The 19,416-nt window shown below is 40.0% G+C and overlaps 1 protein-coding gene across 4 annotated transcripts in view; it reads right to left on the bottom strand.

The window, feature by feature from the left end:
* The window catches only part of NECAB2 (N-terminal EF-hand calcium binding protein 2), a 366,975-nt gene that overhangs the window by 203,176 nt on the left and 144,383 nt on the right, over positions 1 to 19,416 (bottom strand). For all 4 annotated transcript variants that reach the window (XM_034788644.1, XM_034788645.1, XM_034788643.1 and 1 more), the window contains exon 3: positions 10,653 to 10,761. In XM_034788644.1, the coding sequence (XP_034644535.1) occupies positions 10,653 to 10,761 (109 nt within the window). The remainder of the gene's footprint in view (positions 1 to 10,652; positions 10,762 to 19,416) is intronic.

The raw sequence follows: 19,416 nt of genomic DNA, 5'->3' as shown, positions 1-19,416 counted from the left end.
GGCCTTTCCACCAAAAGATATTGGCAGGGATATCTAGGCTTAATTCTCTCCTCCAGGAGCAGTCATCATGTATCTCATATGAATCTTTGGAAGGGGAAGGTATTGGTGGATCTCTTTCCCTCCCATCTTCTCCCATGTTTCACAAAAGTTAGTGGGGACAGGTATGGTGTCTTCTCTGTTTGGAATACCTCTAAGACATTATGGAAGTAACTAATAAGAGAAACATGATTTCGGGGACCGAATGGCTAGGTAGCAGTTCTGCAGAAAAGGACCTAGGGGCCACAGTGAACGAGAAGCTGGATATGAGTCAACAGTGTGCTCTTGTTGCCAAGAAGGCCAACGGCATTTTGGGCTGTATAAGTAGGGGCATTGCCAGCAGATCGAGGAATGTGATCGTTCCCCTTTATTCGACATTGGTGAGGCCTCATCTGGAATACTGTGTCCAGTTTTGGGCCCCACACTACAAGAAGGATGTGGAAAAATTGGAAAGAGTCCAACGGAGGGCAACAAAAATGATTAGGGGTCTGGAGCACATGACTTATGAGGAGAGGCTGAGGGAACTGGGATTGTTTAGTCTCCAGAAGAGAAGAATGAGGGGGGATTTGATAACAGCCTTCAACTACCTGAAGGGGGGTTCCAAAGAGGATGGAGCTCGGCTGTTCTCAGTGGTGGCAGATGACAGAACAAGGAGCAATGGTCTCAAGTTGCAGTGGGGGAGGTCCAGGTTGGATATTAGGAAAAACTATTTCACTAGGAGGGTGGTGAAACACTGGAATGCGTTACCTAGGGAGGTGGTGGAGTCTCCTTCCTTGGAGGTTTTTAAGGCCCAGCTTGACAAAGCCCTGGCTGGGATGATTTAGTTGGGAATTGGTCCTGCTTTGAGCAGGGGGTTGGACTAGACGACCTCTTGAGGTCCCTTCCAACCCTGATATTCTATGATTCTATGATTCATTCTTCTTTTCTGTGAAGTTAGTGGCAGCAGTATGGAATTTTGCAGTATTTGCTTTACATGTAAAGTTGTTTCTGTAGAGCGAAGCATGCTTCCTCTGCTAGTCTTAACCACTGGAGGAATACGGAGGGCAGGATGTACATGTTCCTTCTGCTCTTTGTCACAGTCCATTTATGCCATGTATCTGAGTGCCTTAGCAACAGTATGAACAGTGAAAGATGAATAAGGTTGGTTTCAGATCCAAAACAAAGGCCAAGAACAGAGCAGAGATTATTAAAAAGTATCAGTAAAAGGCAAAAAGGATGAGAAATCCCCTGAAGAAGCAGAGGGAAGTTGCTTATGAACACACAACTTTGTTCATCTGCTAGCCCATTGGGAACTGTTCTTTTAAAGAGATCTCGCTTGTCCTGGAACTCTCAATCTGCTCTGAAAGAAAAATAGCGTATAAAGAGAGCAAAGTATTAAAGGGACTAAAAACCCACAAAGATAATGCTGCTGATTTTCCATCATCACGTTATACAAAGCAGTTGTTTTAGCACACACCTATCATGCCACATCATTAACCTCTTCAATGACACTTTCTAGACAAAGTAGTATCAAGAACAAACCCCATTCATGTTTCAATGCTATTTTTGGATATATAATTTTAGTTAAACACCTAAAGCCTCCCCCCAATGACAAGAACACGTTTTGTTGGGGGATTGTTACCATTTAAAAAATAACTCGCCAAGCTGTAGCATGTTCTAGCTGGGTACCCACAGGCAGAAGCACAGCCTTCCTCTTGGGTCACTGCATTGTGATCTTCCTCTTCATTTTTCTCAGATTAACCATCATCTTCCAAATGACCCTTTATTGTCTCAAGGAAGTCAAGAAACCAAACTAGATGTTCCTATTCGACTAAGTCAGTTCCCCTGTGCTTATAAGAACTCTGGAAATGGAATCAACATTTTATAATTTGGCTGGTAACAGCAATTATTAATATTCAGCAAGAACATAATTTTCTTAATCTAGCACTACTCTAGCTATAAAGTAATTTAAGTCGCAAGATCTTTAGAACTGCACACTAAGCAAACGTGATGGGGGAGTAAAAGAAAAGCACACAGATAAAATGAAATACCAAAATAGCTTTGAAAATAAATTAACTTATCTTTTCAACCAGCAATTAATTTTAATTCAAATTGCCTTTAGAACGATAAAGTTAATATGCCCCATATTCCTATATAAAAGAAAATGCACAGTACCCATCTGATATTTCAGCCTTTGTCTTTTACTGTATAAAGCAATTTCCTTATAAGAAAAATCCCTGGTAAATATTATGTCTGACAACAAACTAATTCAAAACCAATAATTTTGGAACATACCAGACACCAGACAGAACGTAAGAAGCAGGAACAAGGGAGTAATACTGGTTGGAATGGTGATAACAATAAAGGGAATGTTATTAATCATATTTAGCATTGTCCCCAACTACAAATGTTAGATGATTAAATGCTATACTGAACAGTGTTATCCCAGTAGGCCAGAGAACTGTTTATTTTGCAAGATTTAAAAAGCAGGAGTTACCAAAATTCCTCATCGAAGGAACAGAAAAGACATCCTGGAGTGCCAGCTGGAGTCACCAGGGTTTCCTCAGTCCTTTTCGGTCAGTCTGGGTAGCGCCCTACTCTCATTGGTGTATGAAGGTCAGGCATGCATGCTAATTCTTTCAGGTCTGTTAGCAGGCCATTGTTGATCTGCTTACAGATCATAGCGGGGTTAGAGAATATTATCTGAGGGGTTTTTGTTAATCCCTCATCTCCAAGGTGGTTTTTTGTTTCTTGCTTTTGTGATGATACACCTGCCCAAAGAGATCTCATGTGAGATTCCATAGGACTCTCTTCTTAATTCTTCCGGTCCAATGGGAATGTATGGGGCTTTGATGTCATCAGCATGCAGACAACAGTCGATGTCTTATTTTCGTGAGATCTGAATGACACAATTTCCTTTGTTTTTCTAGTGCCTTTCTGAGACTGGGATTTGAATAAGACCAAGGTGTAATCAAGACAAGACAGACATCAGGAGAAAAGATCACAATGGCAGAGAGGGGGTGACTCCTGTCCCCACTGCTGAGTGAATTCAATGCCCTTTATCCAAGTGCTGAAGTTTTACAGTACTGTAGGTTTCCCAACTGAGCTCAGATGACATGAAAAGTTTAAAAGCATTTTTTCTGGTCAGGTGACCATTTCCCTCAACTCCAGACCTGGCCATTGTCATACATGCTTTTGTGATTCCTAATTTGGATTATTATATGGCCTACATGAGGTGACCCACTTGGAAGTTAGATCTGGTACAAAACAGAATATCGCTAGAGGAACAGCTAGTGCGGGGTTCCCATGATTCACCAGTAACGGAGGCTAACTCAGGTTAGAGAGATTAACTTTCCCCTCCTTATACGCTCCATAGCAGTTGAGATTAGCTGGAGCATTTGCCCTAACAAGCTATAGATTTAGACATCTAGGAGCTGGTGGGAAGGCATTCTCAGTGCCGGTGACACAAATTCTTTTCCCTTGGTAGTCTGACAGTCTTTTTACCTTTGTGGAAAAATGCAGACTACAGCTGGGAGAAAATTTTCAGCTGAAACTTTATTTCACCAAAAAATGCGGGTTCCGGTTGACCAAAAAACTTAGCAGTATCTCGGCAAAAATCAATTAATTGTTTCAATCAAAAACAAAGCTAAAAAAAATCTGAAAACATTTTGTTTCAGCATATTCAAAATGAAATGTTTTGAGTTTTCGATTCAAAATGTCGGTTTATTTTGAAATTTACTTCCATTCTTATTCCAAACATTTAAATGCATTTTAAAAAGCTTGGAAACTATCCACACAACTCTAGAGCAGATTATATAAATTGCTTTTGCTTGAGGGAAGCCTGGCACTAGCGAGCTAGGGATTGGGGACAAAGTTTCTGCCATTTAAAAAAATGTTCTCTCTCTCAATTTTGGTAAATTTATATTGAATGTTAAAAATTAATAAATGTATACTAAGATTTAATTTGGAACTATGACCAAAATCTGAAGCTTTTGCTTCAGCCAAGAACACCAGATGTTAAACCAGTATGGCACTCTTAAAGTATCGTGTCCTTAAGGATTTCAATGACTAGATCAACATGGGTGGGAATTTTTGCTGAACATTTTATAGATCTTTTTGTATTAAACTGTGATACTGGAGGCACCCGGAGTCCAAGAGCTGCTAAGCAAACTACCACTAACAATGCAGGAATCTGACACATCTAATTATTCACACACCTGGATATTCAGTATTCAGATGACACTGTTCTTCAAAAGTTGAAAAAATAGTTATAAAAATATCATGGACTGCTTATTTCACATCCTCAGCTGAGGAGCAAATCAGAAAATGTTTAAAATTGATCTCTTTCTAATGCAATGCCCACTAGTTTAACTGTGGGTAAAAATAGTAAAAGACATGACAACCCATTATAACCCAAAGCTAGTTACAACACATGTGGCAGTTGGGGACTGTGCTAGAATCCAGACATCAGTCAAGCACACAATGTGCTAGAACTTGCATAGCTCAGTGTTATATAGTGTGTTTCCTATGCTCACTACTGCATAACATTTAGAACAGTTGCCCGTCTTTATTTCCTTTTAGTTTACAAGTAAAAAGTGCCTATACACAGTCCCTAAGTACGTTGCCAATTATTTTAAGTCACAAAAGCAAAATGCAATATAATCAATCTCACCACTTCCACTAAGCAGCAACCCATAAGCAGATACTAAACTCCATACAGCAGTCTGGACTTTAGTCCCCTTACCTTTCTGCAAAGGCCAAATGAAATTAACAGGCATTGTGCAACACCATAAAACGTAGCAAATGTGGATTATTTCAGACCAGAGGCAGAGCTTTCCTGAACCCACAACCTTGATGATGTACACCCTGCCACGTACCGCCTCTCTGTTATATTGAGAAGGAATCTAGAGTCAGTGTCTCTGGTACTATGTCAGAGTAGTATCAGTCTGATTTTGGCTACAATCCAGATTTTGAATGCGCTGTTCTTTTTATTCCCATGACTCCCACACTATCCTTCACACTAGTATCTTAATTCTTTCCAAGATGTATTACTACCCTACAAGACAATCCTAGAAGGGCCACTCAAGGTATTTTGGTATTTTTACGTCCTTTAGGTACATTTTTTCAAACTACAGAAAACAAAACTTGGATTTGGTCTGAGCTCTGCAGTAAAGGTTCAGGTCAATTCTTACCATTTCTTAACCACTTTATCCAGCCCTACTAATTAAGGAAAAGCCAATATTTTTATGGTGTAAAATTAAGAGTCTGATCCTTTAAGCCTTCAAACCACAGACCTTCCATTGGGTTGTGTTTCCAGCTAGCTTATGTCAAGAACTGGAGTTCATTCACTACAAATATAAGTTGCAGACACGTATTGGTAATAATGCTTTGTCTATTTAAAAAGAAAACTTAGAAGAGATTGATTAACTCAGTAGTTATTTTAGCAGTAAGATCCACAAAATTCCTTTAGCAAATTATACAACAAAGTCCACAAAGCCCCTCTGGTCTTTTTGCATTTCTCATCCTGAAGTGATTTACTGGGGCAAACAATTATGCAAACATTAGGGTAACTTTATTACAAGGAGTCACTAATTGGTTTTGCTTGCAAACAAGTCTTCAGTATGCCAACCCAAGACTGATTCTGAGATTTCTCTCTGATATTTTGGCACTAGCATAATTTAGGAAGAATACAGACACTAACGGGGCATGAATGTGCAGCATTACTTTCAAACGTTCCACCAGCATATTAAAAACTGCTGACAGGATAGAAGCATAATGGAGAGGGCAGCCTTCTAAAGTATATCAGAAAAAACATACTAACATACACATCAAAGCACTTACAAAAATATTAGCAGGTGAGCTGTAGTGGGTTTTTGACACTGAATCATTCTAACCCATAGAGTGTCACAAAAAAACCTCCTAAATCCTGGCATCGAAAAGTTAACTACACCTCTACCTCGATATAACGTGACCCGATATAACACGAATTTGGATATAACGTGGTAAAGCAGTGCTCTGGGGGGGAGGAAGACGGGCTGCATACTCTAGCGGATCAAAGCAAGTTCAATATAACACAGTTTCACCTATAACGTGGTAAGATTTTGGGCTCCTGAGGACAGCGTTATATCGAGGTAGAGGTGTATTCTCTCTCCTACATAGCTTAATATATTAGTGTGTTATATTTTAGCTTCCAGAACCTGGGTCTGCCTCAGCAAGATCCCACTTAACGCAGCATTAATGAACTATATTATTATTTTTAAAGCCTTACCATGAGACTTTTTACTTTAAATGGGATTCCTTTTTCATCTCTTAATTTGGGCAGGCTTGTTATCCCTAAAGGAATTAAATAACATTGGAATACGACTCAAAGCTGGGTTTCATTTTAATTTTTTTAAGAGCATAAAACCTCAGTCTTGTGGAGACTAACTCCTCTTGGAACCGGAAAAGAAAATTCCCAGGAGAAATCTTTCAGTGTTCCGCTGCCTTGTGCAGTGGCTCTGGTTGGCAATGTCACACCAAAAAAGCTGGCGCCAAGGAGTTGAGCACAGGTGTATTAATATCATGTATTGGCCCAGGATGATGCCTGTGCCAGATGCTTGTCATCAGAAAGATCATAAACACTTCAAATCCCATCCAAGGAAAATGCAGTAGGAGAGTGTTAATGGACAGATGTTAACAACAGTCAAAAAGCTCTGAAATCACATTCTGGGAAGAACACATTGGAGGTAAACGAGTTTGTGATTTTAATTTGATAGCACAGCAGAGCCTATGAACATTCAACTCTGAAAAGACACTTGTGCATTTTGTGGACCATAAAAACAGTGGATAAGAAATGAGTTGAGCTCAAGTGGCCCAGGCAATGCCTTCACCATAAGACAGCCACCTCTGACAAGGAGCCTGGCAGCTGTTCAGTAGTTCACAACATACAACTTCAGTACAGAAAGTGAAGAATACAATCAGCTGAAACCAAAAGGGGGAAGTGGGGTAGGCAGAATGCAAATAGCTAATTTAGAGTTTGGCCATCAAGATCACTAACCCAATTCATGTTAAAAAAAATTCATAGGATCTTTAAAGACTACACATGCCTTTAATGACAACATGCCTAGATTTCCTAAACTGAAACCTTTTCAAACAAATAAGGTTTGAGCCTGAAAACACTAAGCTCATGAGTAACTTTACTTGCCTGAGCAATTCCCAGAGACGTCAGTGGAGCTATTCTGCAGTTACACAGACAGGGTCTGGACTCCACTCCATCAATTTTCTTAGTTTTGCCATCGGTGAAAGGGGGATAGTAAAACACACTCACCTACTTCATAGGTGTCAAGTATCAGAGGGGTAGCCATGTTAGTATGAATCTGTAAAAAGCAACAGAGGGTCCTGTGGCACTTATAAGACTAACAGAAGTATTGAGAGCATAAGCTCAAGTGAGGTTCTTACCCACGAAAGCTTATGCTCCCAATACTTCTGTTAGTCTTAAAGATGCCACAGGACCCTCTGTTGCTACTTCATAGGGCTACTGCATGGCTTAAATAGATTATTTTAAGCTGAATTGGTGACTGCAGGACTCAAATGCTGCCAAAGACAAATCCGAACCCTGAATTCTATCTAAACCTCATTATCCACCCAGATGCAATTTCAAACCTGGTATCAAATTCAAGTGAAATAGCTTGCCAGAACCACCAACTGTTTTGATGAGACTGCGGCCTCCCTCCCAGCCTTCTTGCACAATTCTACCTTATATTTTCCAGAGTACAGACACTCACTAGAGATTCAAAGAGCTGGAACCTAAAGTCCCTTAAATGCAGCATCTGTGTCATGATCAGAATTCGGCTAGTTTTCCATACTGCATTTCCTCCAGATTGCCTCCTGGCAATCAGGAAACTCAAAGTCCACCTAAGGAAAGTGAGGGATATTTCACGATACAGCCAACCATCAGCATCCTTGGGAACCTGCACCTCAGGAGGCCTATGTGACTCTGTTCAACTTCACTGTCCCTTACACAAGAATGTACTCTCCTGCAGGATGGAGCCTCCTTTATAGAGGTACAATATTATAGACCAAGATTTTCAAAAACAGGAGCCTAAAATTAAGCTCTTAAATCCATATGTAAGCACCTGCCTGATTTCAGAAATGCTGAGATGCAGTAGCTCTACTTGAGGGGCTTTAAGTGGGGTGAATTTCACCCTGCATAAAGGGGTTCTTTCAATGTGCTGGAGTTCTCAGTGCTGGGGCTTTAGGGTCATAATGTAATGGGAGCAACGGTACTGAGATGAAACAGACCCAGTTGAAGTGAAAGTGACGTGGCAAGATTTAGTGCTGTAAAGACAAGATTACAAATGATGCCATCCTTTATTTGTATAACAACTAGATCCTACAAGGCTGTTCGAGATTTGATTTTGACAAATCGGGAGAAACTAGTTGAGAATTTGAAAGTGGAAGGCAGCTTAGGGGAAAGTGATCATGAAATGGTAGAGTAGGGAATAGGGAAAGAACAAGTTAAAAATTACTTTTACAAATTAGATGTCTTCAAGTCACCAGGGCCTGATGAAATGCATCCTAGAATACTCAAGGAGCTGACTGAGCCATTAGCAACTATCTTTGAAAAGTCATGAAAGATGGGAGAGATTCCATAAGACTAGAAAAGGACAAATATAGTGCCAATCTATAAAAAGAGAAATAAGGACAACCCAGGGAATTACAGACCAGTCAGCTTAATTTATGTACTCGGAAAGATAATGGAACAAATAACTAGGGACTCAATTTGCAAATATCTAGAAGATAATAAGGTGATAAGTAACAGTCAGCATGGATTTGTCAAGAACAAATTGTGTCAAACCAACTTGATAGCTTTCTTTGACAGGATAACAAGCCTTGTGGATGGGGGGAAGTGGTAGATGTGGTATATCTTGATTTTAGTAAAGCTTTTGATACTGTCTCACATGACCATCTCATAAACAAAATAGGTAAATGCAACCTAGATGGAGCTACTATAAGGTGGGTGCAAAACTGGTTAGAAAATCGTTCCCAGAGAGTAGTTATCAGTGATTCACAGTCATGCTGGAAGGAAATAACGAGTGGGGTCCCACAGGGATCAGTTCTGGGTCTGGGTCTGTTCAGTATCTTCATCAATGATTTAGATCAGGGGTTCTTAAACTGGGGGTCGGGACCCCTCAGGGGGTCGTGAGGTTATTACATGGGGGTCATGAGCGGTCAACCTCCACCCCAAACCCCGCTTTGCCTCCAGCATTTATGATAGTGTTAAATATATTAAAATGTGCTTTTAATTTATAAGGGGGGGTCACACTCATATGCTTGCCATGAGAAAGGGGTCACCAGTACAAAAGTTTAAGAACCACTGATTTAGATAATGGCATAGAGAGTACACTTATAAAGTTTGCAGACAATACCAAGCTGGGAGGGGTTGCAAGTGCTTTGCAGGATAGGATTATAATTCAAAATGATCTGGACAAACTGGAGAAATGGTCTGAAGTAAATAGGATGAAATTCAATAAGAACAAATGCAAAGTACTCCACTTAGGAAGGAACAATCCATTGCACACATACAAAATGGGAAATGACTGCATAGGAGGGAGTACTGCAGAAAGGGATTTGGGGGTCATAGTGGACCACAAGCTAAATATGAGTCAACAGTGTAACACTGGGATGTATTAGCAGGAGTGTTGTAAGCAAGACACGAGAAGTAATTCTTCCGCTCTACTCCACGCTGATTAGGCCTCAAACTGGAGTATTGTGTTCAGTTTTGGGCACCACATTTCAGGAAGGATGTGGACAAATTAGAGAGAGTCCAGAGAAGAACAAGAAAAATGACTAAAGGTCTAGAAAACATAACCTATGAGGGAAGATTGAAAAAAATGGGTTTGTTTAGTCTGGAAAAGAGAAGACAGAGGGGACTTGACAACAGTTTTCAAGTACATAAAAGGCTGTTAAAAGGAGGAGAGAGAAAAATTGTTTTTCTTAACCTCTAAGGCTAGGACAAGAAGCAATGGGCTTAAATTGCAGCAAGGGAGGTTAGGTTGGACATTAGGAAAAAGTTCCTAACTATCAGGGTGGTTAAGCACTGGAATAAATTGCCTAGGGAGGTTCTGGAATCTCCATCATTGGGGATTTTTAAGAGCAGGTTAGACAAACACCTGTCAGGCATGGTCTAGATAATGCTTAGTCTTGCCATGAGTTCAGGGGACTGGACTAGATGACCTCTCAAGGTCCCTTCCAGGCCTATGATTCTAATAACAGCTGCATTAGAAACTCACAGACAGATCAGGATAGCTAGATTAGATAGCCGTAGCAAAGCTTTCTAGAAGCAATGAAAAAATCAAAAGGTTATCTGATTGTCCCTATTATTCAAAATGTATAATTTCAGAGATCTTCATAAAAGAGACTGTGCTTCAGGAAGTGTGTTGAACGTATACCAGGAGAACAAGGAGCCCTAATGGTCTTCATCATGGGAGGTAAAACTCTGAAGAAATGAAGCCCCTCTAGGCTGGCAGAGGAAATCCATCACAGTACACTTTGCACATGTTTAGATCTTTTAAGAAGCAAAACTTTAATAGTTGCACACCAAGAATCCTAAAATCTATGTCAGCGGGAAAGCAATCGACACAGATTCATATGCTTACCTGGTGTTGTCTGAGTCAATAGTATGAAAGAGCTGTTCAAGTTCTTCTTCATTAAGAGTCCCGTCTGAAAAAAAAGCCTGGAACTCCTCCAAGGACAACTTCCCATCATCTGTGAATGGCAAGATATCAGTGTTAAGAATAAAAGATTACTGGAGGGAAAGCACAATCAAATGAAATACAAGGTCATGATCTGCTTAAAGATATAGGGGGGAAATTCTTGGAATTTCCGAGTATCTGTCCTGTAAAGTATCAACACATTGACCAATACAAAGTTCCTTTGGTACATGGCTGTTTTTTGGAGGTATAGGCTTTCAAACAGGAGGTATCTAAGAAAGCAGGGCCAAATGCATTACAAAGACTGAGAAGAAGGTTGCCAAAGGCAGCCAGATATTTAATGGTTATGGTGCTGAGGCATGTGCAAATGCCAGAGCTCCCAAGTTAAAGGGGAACTTATGATAGGCAGCAGTGGAGCTAAGCTTGAAAGCAAATGCCATTTAAAAAAGGGAAACCTTATACCAGCATGAGAACGAAGCAGCTCTATTTGAGGAAAATGTTCACAGTTTATTGGTTTATATGCTTCAGGCTCATCATCACAATGCAGTACAGAAACGAAAGTCAGAAGATTCAAATACTTGACAACCCCCTGAAGCAGGGCCAGTGCAACCATTTAGGCAAACTAGAGGGCCGCTTAGGGCGCCTAGTGGTTGAGTGTGCCTAAAAGCCCACTCAGACGAGGAGGTGGAGTGAAGGTGAGCTGGGGTGGGGGGGGAGGCGTGAGGAGGGCCACCCGCAGTAACGGGGAAGAGGGGGACGCACAGGGGAACCGCTCCCCGCCCCAGATCACCTCCTCTCTCCCTCCTCTACTGAGCACACAGCCCCCGCTCTAATTCTCCTCCAATCGGCGCCGCAAGTCTGGGAGGGGAGGAGAATTAGAGCGGCACCGGCGTGCTCAGTGAAGGAGGCGGAGCCGAGGTGAGCTGGGGCGGGCTCCCCGGGCGGGGTTAGCTGCCGCAGAGGGGGATCTATTTAAAAGGCTGTGAGGGAAGAGAGACAGACGTGCAATCATGTAAGGAAAGAAAAGTTGTAAGACAGCTCCCTGACATAACAAAGGTACAAGCCTAGCTATGAAACTGAGAGATTCTCCCTTACTAAGCAGTGTGAGAAGGTTTCTTCCTATCTGTAGCAGGAAGCCAAATAGTGAAGGGCTGGGGAAATCTCCTGTACAAAACAGTCTACAGTGAAGCAAGGATGGAGACACAGTAGCTTTAAGGGATAACAATGTTTTAGTTATTCTATTAAAGTTCCCTGTTCAGTACTAGAAGACAGCAACTAATAATGTAACATTGTTGTACAACAGTGCCTTGGGTGGAGGAATTACTGCAATTTATACACTATTTAAAAGCTCTTCCTTTCATAGCCCTAGATTTATGGGCTGGAAATGTTGCCTAGGTCGAGATACGAGAATGTATCATTTATTATTTAATCAAATCAATTAAAACCCATGTTGCTTCTCTTTCAGGAAATGATGCTGGAGGACTCGCCACATACACAGGTGAACATACTCTGGCTCGAAACAAATAAAGCGTGGGGCTGCAGAACTACATATCTGGGCTTCCAAGCGATCATGCAGTATGTATGGGCTGCAGCCAATTAATTTAGAGCTGTAATTAATTTGGCATAAGGTATCTATTTTATTGGTGATTATAAAAAGATGGTGAGAGGAGAAGGGACGTGAAAATCAATCTTGGGGTAAGCATTTATATTTGTAGGGTTCTACGGAAAATGGCTGCAATTAATGGGCCAAATGCTGAATTCCCAATTTAGCTTTTATTCTGTCCTTACCCAAAACCTTCACTCATTTCAATGGGAGTGTTGCCCAAGTAACGACTATGGGCTTCTAGATTTGGCTCAAATTTAGACTTCAACCATTTTTTTTTTTTTTGCAGACCTGGGCTGAGCTGTAATTGTTCTATTTCCCATTCCATAAAGATCAGCAGAACAGGAGGTGATCTCTAGATATCGGGAACGCTCAGCAGCAGTTAGCAGACTTATTCAGGTTTTGATATTTTCATTGGCAAGAATGAAAGTCTCAGTGGAAAAGGACTTTGTGTAGATGAATCATCATTGAAAATGAAAGTGTCCATGTTTCAAAGATGGACCATATTAACCAGCACTCTACCTCTTGGAGCATCAGACTTGATCAATGGCCCAACTCATGTGGTATCTTTAATATTGCCAATTCTAAACTTTTGGGTGCTCAACTTTGCAACCAAAGATGTAGGAATCATTCAGGGAAATTCTATGGCCTGTGTTATGCACAGGGTCAATCTAGATAAAAATGGTCCCTGATGGTCTTAAAATAGTTTATGCCCTGAAGCATAGAGATAAATAACCTTTTTATCCCAGCAAGTATAAACAGCAGAGGCTGTTCTTATATGTAAAACTTACTAGGTGGTTGTTTGCCTCAATAATATCCCGCTGGACAAAGGTCAAGCGGAATCACCTTCCCACCAGAGCAATTTCAAGCAGCATTAGTGGGAAGGAAGCAAAGTAAAACTGGGCACACATTATTATTTTAACCCATTAATGTCATTTACAGTTTACTTTAAATCAGCACACCCAAAAAGCTATTTTGATGCAAGCTTACCTAAAAACAGTTGTGATTTTCTTCAGCCAGTTTATGTTTTCCAAGAGGAGAATGTCTCATTTCACTTTTACTTCATTTCTTAAGTCACGAACTATTTTTCTCACTTAAACTTAAGTGTCTAAATTCTAAGTGGTGCCATATTGCTTTCCTGATTCCTGATCCAAAGATTTTGAAGCATGTGGCTAGGAACACAGGAGTAGGTAGCAATTTTTTGACAGTAGTTCATATCGCTTCAAATTCAGTGTTACTGGGTTATTTAAAGCACTGCCTACCTGGTTGAATGAGTATGTTTAGGGGGAAATCTGAGAGGAATAAAACAATAGCTTAGCATAGCAGCAACTGCAAGTGACATTTTTATAATTGCCTATCATAATGCAAGCGCCCCCAAATATTACTGAAGTGCTGAAGGTACATGTGGTGCTGTACAAAACAGGCATACAGATGGCCTAAGGATCCTAAGACAGGACAGAGAGAGACCTAAAGGAAGGAGGAGCTGAGAGTTATTTTACTTTTGCTGTTTGTGGACCTCCCAGAAGAAGTGGGATTTTTGGAGGAATTTGACAAGAAGAGGGTGAAAAGCCTGGAACTAAACATTATTTAAAATCCTCACCCACCTCCAAATAACTACAATACAATAAAACACAAATCAGTCTAAAGCCCATGAAAAGAGGTCACTATTTAATGCAAACTTGAACCCACATCCAAAAATACGCCAGGGAAAGTGTTCCAGAGTAACAAAAAAAAAATCCTTGAGCTATATATCTATAATTGTAAAACAGCCTTAGGTTGTATGTCGCTAGAGCACAGTAGACAAGAATGTCTGGAGAGAGAGAGAGAGAGAGGAGCTCAGAGATAAGAGAAAGCAAGACCATGCTAGGATTTGAAAGCTAAAATTAAAATGCTAGAAAATCCTGGCCAAAGATGACTGGCCAACACAGTAATAATATCCCGCTTCTGCAACCTTTACAAGTAAAGATAAGAGTTGATGTATTCTGAAGATTTTGTACTCTAGTAACAGTCTTATCAAGAAAGTCATAGAAAAGCAAGTTGCACGAAGTAGAAATTTGCTAAGTTACCAAAGAATGGATAAGAATATAAGAAGCTTGCCTTTAGTTACATGCTCCTGTGTGCAAGAGATACAGGTTCTCCAAATGAATTGTGATGTAATACACCTCTACCCTGCTATAACGCGACCCGATATAACACGAATTCGGGTATAACGCGGTAAAGCAGCGCTCCGGGGGGGCGGGGTGGATCAAAGCAAGTTCGATATAACGCAGTTTCATCTATAACGTGGTAAGATTTTTTGGCTCCCGAGGACAGCGTTATATTGGGGTAGAGGTGTATATCAGAATGATATCAGATGTCTTAGAATTCCACTTAGCCTACATTCTTCTCTGTAGAAGTTATTGTTTAGGGATATGGGACATTTCCACCTTTAAAGTAAGTCCCCACCTTTGATTAATATTGTGACATAAAAATTACATTTACATACAAAATCTACATTAAAGTAACTCTACTTTACATAGATTTTAAGACCATCAGGGACCATTTTTATCTAGATTGACCCTGTGCATAACACAGGCCATAGAATTTCCCTGAATGATTCCTACATCTTTGGTTGCAAAGTTGAGCACCCAAAAGTTTAGTATTGGCAATATTAAAGATGCCTGATTGGGAAATAATGTAACATTAGCAAGTTACCTATTTTTCAATATTCTCTTTAGAAATAAAAGAACTCATTTTACTCACGCTTTGCCACCCCGCCCAAAAAAAAATCAATCTCAGGCACAGACCAAAGACAATTTTAACCTAAAAAGTTTGCCAAAGTTATAAATAATTGAAAAGACGGGGTCATAATAAGACGGCTTCAATATAGGTGTTACAGTTCCACCTCAACGTAAAATCCTGAGGAATCTATAGCAAATGTCTATTCATTATGGATCATATGATCAGAGTTCTCATTTTCTTTAATGCGTCATGGAAATAAGATGACCAGGCAATCCGTAAGTCCTCCAAAATTTAGCAAAATTAATTGCGATTAAAAAAATTAATCTTGATTATTCGCAGTTTTAACTGTGCTGTTAAACAATAGAATACCAATTGAAATGTATTAAAAATGTTTATGGATGTTTTCTACATTTTCAGATATATTTATTTCATTTACAGCACAGAATACAAAGTGTACAGTGCTCACTTTATATTATTTTTACTACAAATATTTGCACTGTAAAAATGATAAACAAAAGAAATAATATTTTTTTCAATTCACCTCATACAAGTTCTGTAGTGCCATCTCTTTATTGTGAAAGTGCAATTTACAAACGTAGATTATTTTTTGTTACATAACTGCACTAAAAAAATATAAAAGTTTAGAGCCTAAAGTCCACTCAGTCCTACTTCTTATTCAGCCAATTGCTAAGAGAAACAAGTTTGTTTACATTTACAAGAGATAATGCTGCCCACTTCTTATTTACAATGTCACCTGAAAGTGAGAACAGGCATTTGCATGGCACTTTTGTAGCCGGCATTGCAAGGTATTTACATGCCAAATATGCTAAACATTCTTATGCCCCTTCATGCTTTGGCCACCATTCAGAGGACATGCTTCCATGCTGATGGCGCTCATTAAAAATATGTTAATTAAATTTGTGACTGAACTCCTTCGGGAGAATTGTATGTCTCCTGCTCTGTTTTACCCACATTCTGCCATATATTTCATGTTCTCAGATGATGCTCAGACCCAGCACATGTTGTTCATTTTAAGAACAGTTTCACTGCAGATTCGACAAAACGCAAAGAAGGTACCAATGTGAGATTTCTAAAGATAGCTACAGCACTTGACCCAAGGTTTAAGAATCTGAAGTGCCTTCCAAAATCTGAGAGGAACAAGGTGTGGACCACTCTTTCACAAGTCTTAAAAGAGCAAAAACTGATGCAGAAACTTCAGAACCTGAAGCACAAAAAAAGAAAATCAACCTTCTGCTGGTAGCATCTGACTCAGATAATGAAAATGAACATGTGTCAGTCATCAGCATAGACACATGTCCTCTGGAATGGTGGTTGAAGCATGAAGGGACATATGAATCTTTAGCACATCTGGCACATAAATATCTTATGACACCAGCTACAACAGTGCCATCAGAACACCTGTTCTCACTTTCAGGTGACATCGTAAACAAGAAGTGGGCACCATTATCTCCTGCAAATGTATACAAACTTGTTTGTCTGAGCAATTGGCTGATCAAGAAGTAGGACTGAGTGGACTTGTGGGCTCTAAAGTTTTACATTGTTTTATTTTTGAATGACATTTTTTGTACATAATTCTACATTTGTAAGTTCAACTTTCATGGTAAAGAGATTGCACTACAGTACTTGTAATGGGGATTTGAAAAACACTATTTCTTTTGTTTTTTACAGTATAAATATTTGTAATCAAAATTAAATATAAAGTGAGCACTGTACACTTTTTATTCTGTTTTGTAATTGAAATCAATATATTTGAAAATGTAGAAAACATCCTAAAATATTTAAATAAATGGTATTCTATTATTAGAATCGTGATTCATTTTTTTAATTGCTTGATAGCCCTAGTATGCTCGTGTGCTTCTCTTAATGTTGATGAATGGAGTCACTGCCACTAATTTAGTTGATGTGTCGATCTGAATGTTTGAAATCAAAGTATCTTATCTCTCTAGAATGGTAGTTTCCCAGAAGGACAGATTCATAAGCAGTTTGTAATGAGCTGGGCTTTAGCTCTATTCAGATCAATGCTAAACTTTTTACTTCCCTGGACAATAGTTGATGGACAATGCAAGCATTCACATTTAAAACCAAATGTCTATATTTAATATTATCTTCTTTGTAAAAGAGTCTTTCCTTTCTTGCTGTTAGCACAGCTTTTTGATGGTCCTTCCAGCCTCCCGACTCTCACTCATCCAGTCAGAGCTGTAGCCCCAAGAACATAAAACATCAAACTTCCCCTATTTCAAAATTAAGGTGTATGGAGGGCAGAGCTGCTTTCTACTTCATACTGTACAGTATACCACTGTACTAATGCAATAATTCTTTCTTCAGGATACCTCCAACTGGTTTTTCTGCCTGCCATGTACCAAATTACCTATCCCCAAGCATCTCTTTGAATGCCTGCAGCGTGAGACATGGCTGTCACAGCTCAGGACAACTGCACTTATATTTCCCGCTTGGGGTCCACCAAAGGCACCCCCTTTAGGCTCCTAGCTCATCAGCCATCACCTTTCTTGGGCAGAGACCCTCATCCCTGTCCCTCCTGACCAGGATTTTTCCAGGCTGCACCATTCCCTACCTGCACTATGACGCTCCCAGCAAGCCAGACGGCCTAAACAGCTTGTGCTTTGCTGTCTCTTTGAAGGCTTTTGAACAGAGTAGTCGCCAGCAGTTGAGTTACCCCACAGCCCTTTCTAGGCAAGCACATTTATTCTTAAGGTGAAAGCATTACAGGGAAAACATTAAAACCAATAAAAGAACACACATGCTAATAAGCTTACCAGAGATCACCTCCCAACTCCAACAAGGGATCTAATAGGAGTCAGTCCTTCAAACTCCACAAAGGGGTTTTTCTCTGGTTACAAGTTCGTAACAGCCTCAACTCAGAACTGGCACTCTCTGAATGGGTTAGATTTTCCTTTCTACAGTTTGGCCCTGTGGTTTTCAGACTCCAGGAACAGGTGATCAGCAGACAATGGCCCCCTCCTCTGGGCATAGCTTCAAAAGGCTGGGTTTTTGCATAACCGGAACTGGGGAATTTGCATTCATCTCCCCCTAAAGATTCCCCAGGCAAACCACTTGACACTGGTTGCCACAAAAGTCCATTCCTGGCTTGATCATTATTCTATATAGTCCTTTCAAGCTCATAACACTTCCCAACAGTTACATCTCATCTTCCCGCTAGAGAGAGAGGTTACATACAACCCCAGCCCATAATTATACATAAATCATTCATTTAATACAAGGGATCCCAAACATACATACACTTAATTCATTAAGATTTTTCAAAGATATTGCAGGAAATTGCAATGTGTGTCACAAAGGCTATCAATATATCCTCCAATGAATCATTCTGTTGGTGATGGCTATAAAAATGTGATGGAAAAGAACACCAACATGCCATGTGGGGAAGTGTGCGGCTATCCAGTTCCATGAATATTCTTTAATATGCTGCCTGAGGATTTTTCCCTTTACAGGAGAAACATCTGTCCTCCCACCATGCATTCAGTCCCAAGGCTTGTGAAGAAATAACATGCATATGGCAAATGAAAGGGTTTTTTTTAATTCATTTCTAGCAGAATACCCTAGTTAATCAAGGATGGTCTGTCTTCGGTATTTCTAAAGCACTGCTCTTGTTATATAAATACAGAGCTGATCAAACAAAGCTATGTCTGCAGGGCCTATTTTGCTACCGTAATACCTTTTTCTGGCAAGGTGTTTGTGTCCAAAATTGTAGACACAGCAAAGGATGTAGAATTGTGTTGTGCAAAACTGGATTTAACAAACAATTAAAATCACTCCTAGAATTGATAAAATGAGGAATTAGCTCAGAACATACAAATGCATCTCTTTCTTTCAAGAGTTAACATTTTTCCTCCCTCCAAAAAATGGAAAGAAAGCAACTTTCAGTTAATAATGATCCCATCAGTCAGCCTAGATGGTGAACAGTGATTTAAGCCCCAGTTCCCATCTAGCATTATGAGTAATACTTCATCTACCAAGAGCACATGGCTGGCAGTCCATAGTTTAAGGCTTCATCTGGGGAAGTGAATAATTCCATTGTAATTGGCAAACTATTCTTGGCTCTCACTGGAAATAGTTTGAGGATCCGGCAATGTCTGTTAACATTCCTACATTGCTTCTCAATTTTTATCCCCATATCAAAACTTTTTGTCTTCACAGAATTATAAGTGATCTACAGTTATTTTTAATACTGCATATAGATAGGTACCATAGGTAGGTAAGTGACTGACAGGCTGGCAGTGTTAGGAAACTGACACCCAGCCACGCACAGGCAAGACTCCCCCACACTGGAGGCAGGGGATAACTCAGAGTTCTGAGTACCCCAACAACCATCTCAGATGGAAATGG

Source organism: Trachemys scripta, chromosome 13 (assembly GCF_013100865.1).
Source record: "Trachemys scripta elegans isolate TJP31775 chromosome 13, CAS_Tse_1.0, whole genome shotgun sequence".
Taxonomy (NCBI): Eukaryota; Metazoa; Chordata; order Testudines; family Emydidae; genus Trachemys; species Trachemys scripta.
The sequence above is the reverse complement of the archived record's forward strand: the minus strand, read 5'-3'. Positions and strand labels throughout refer to the sequence as shown.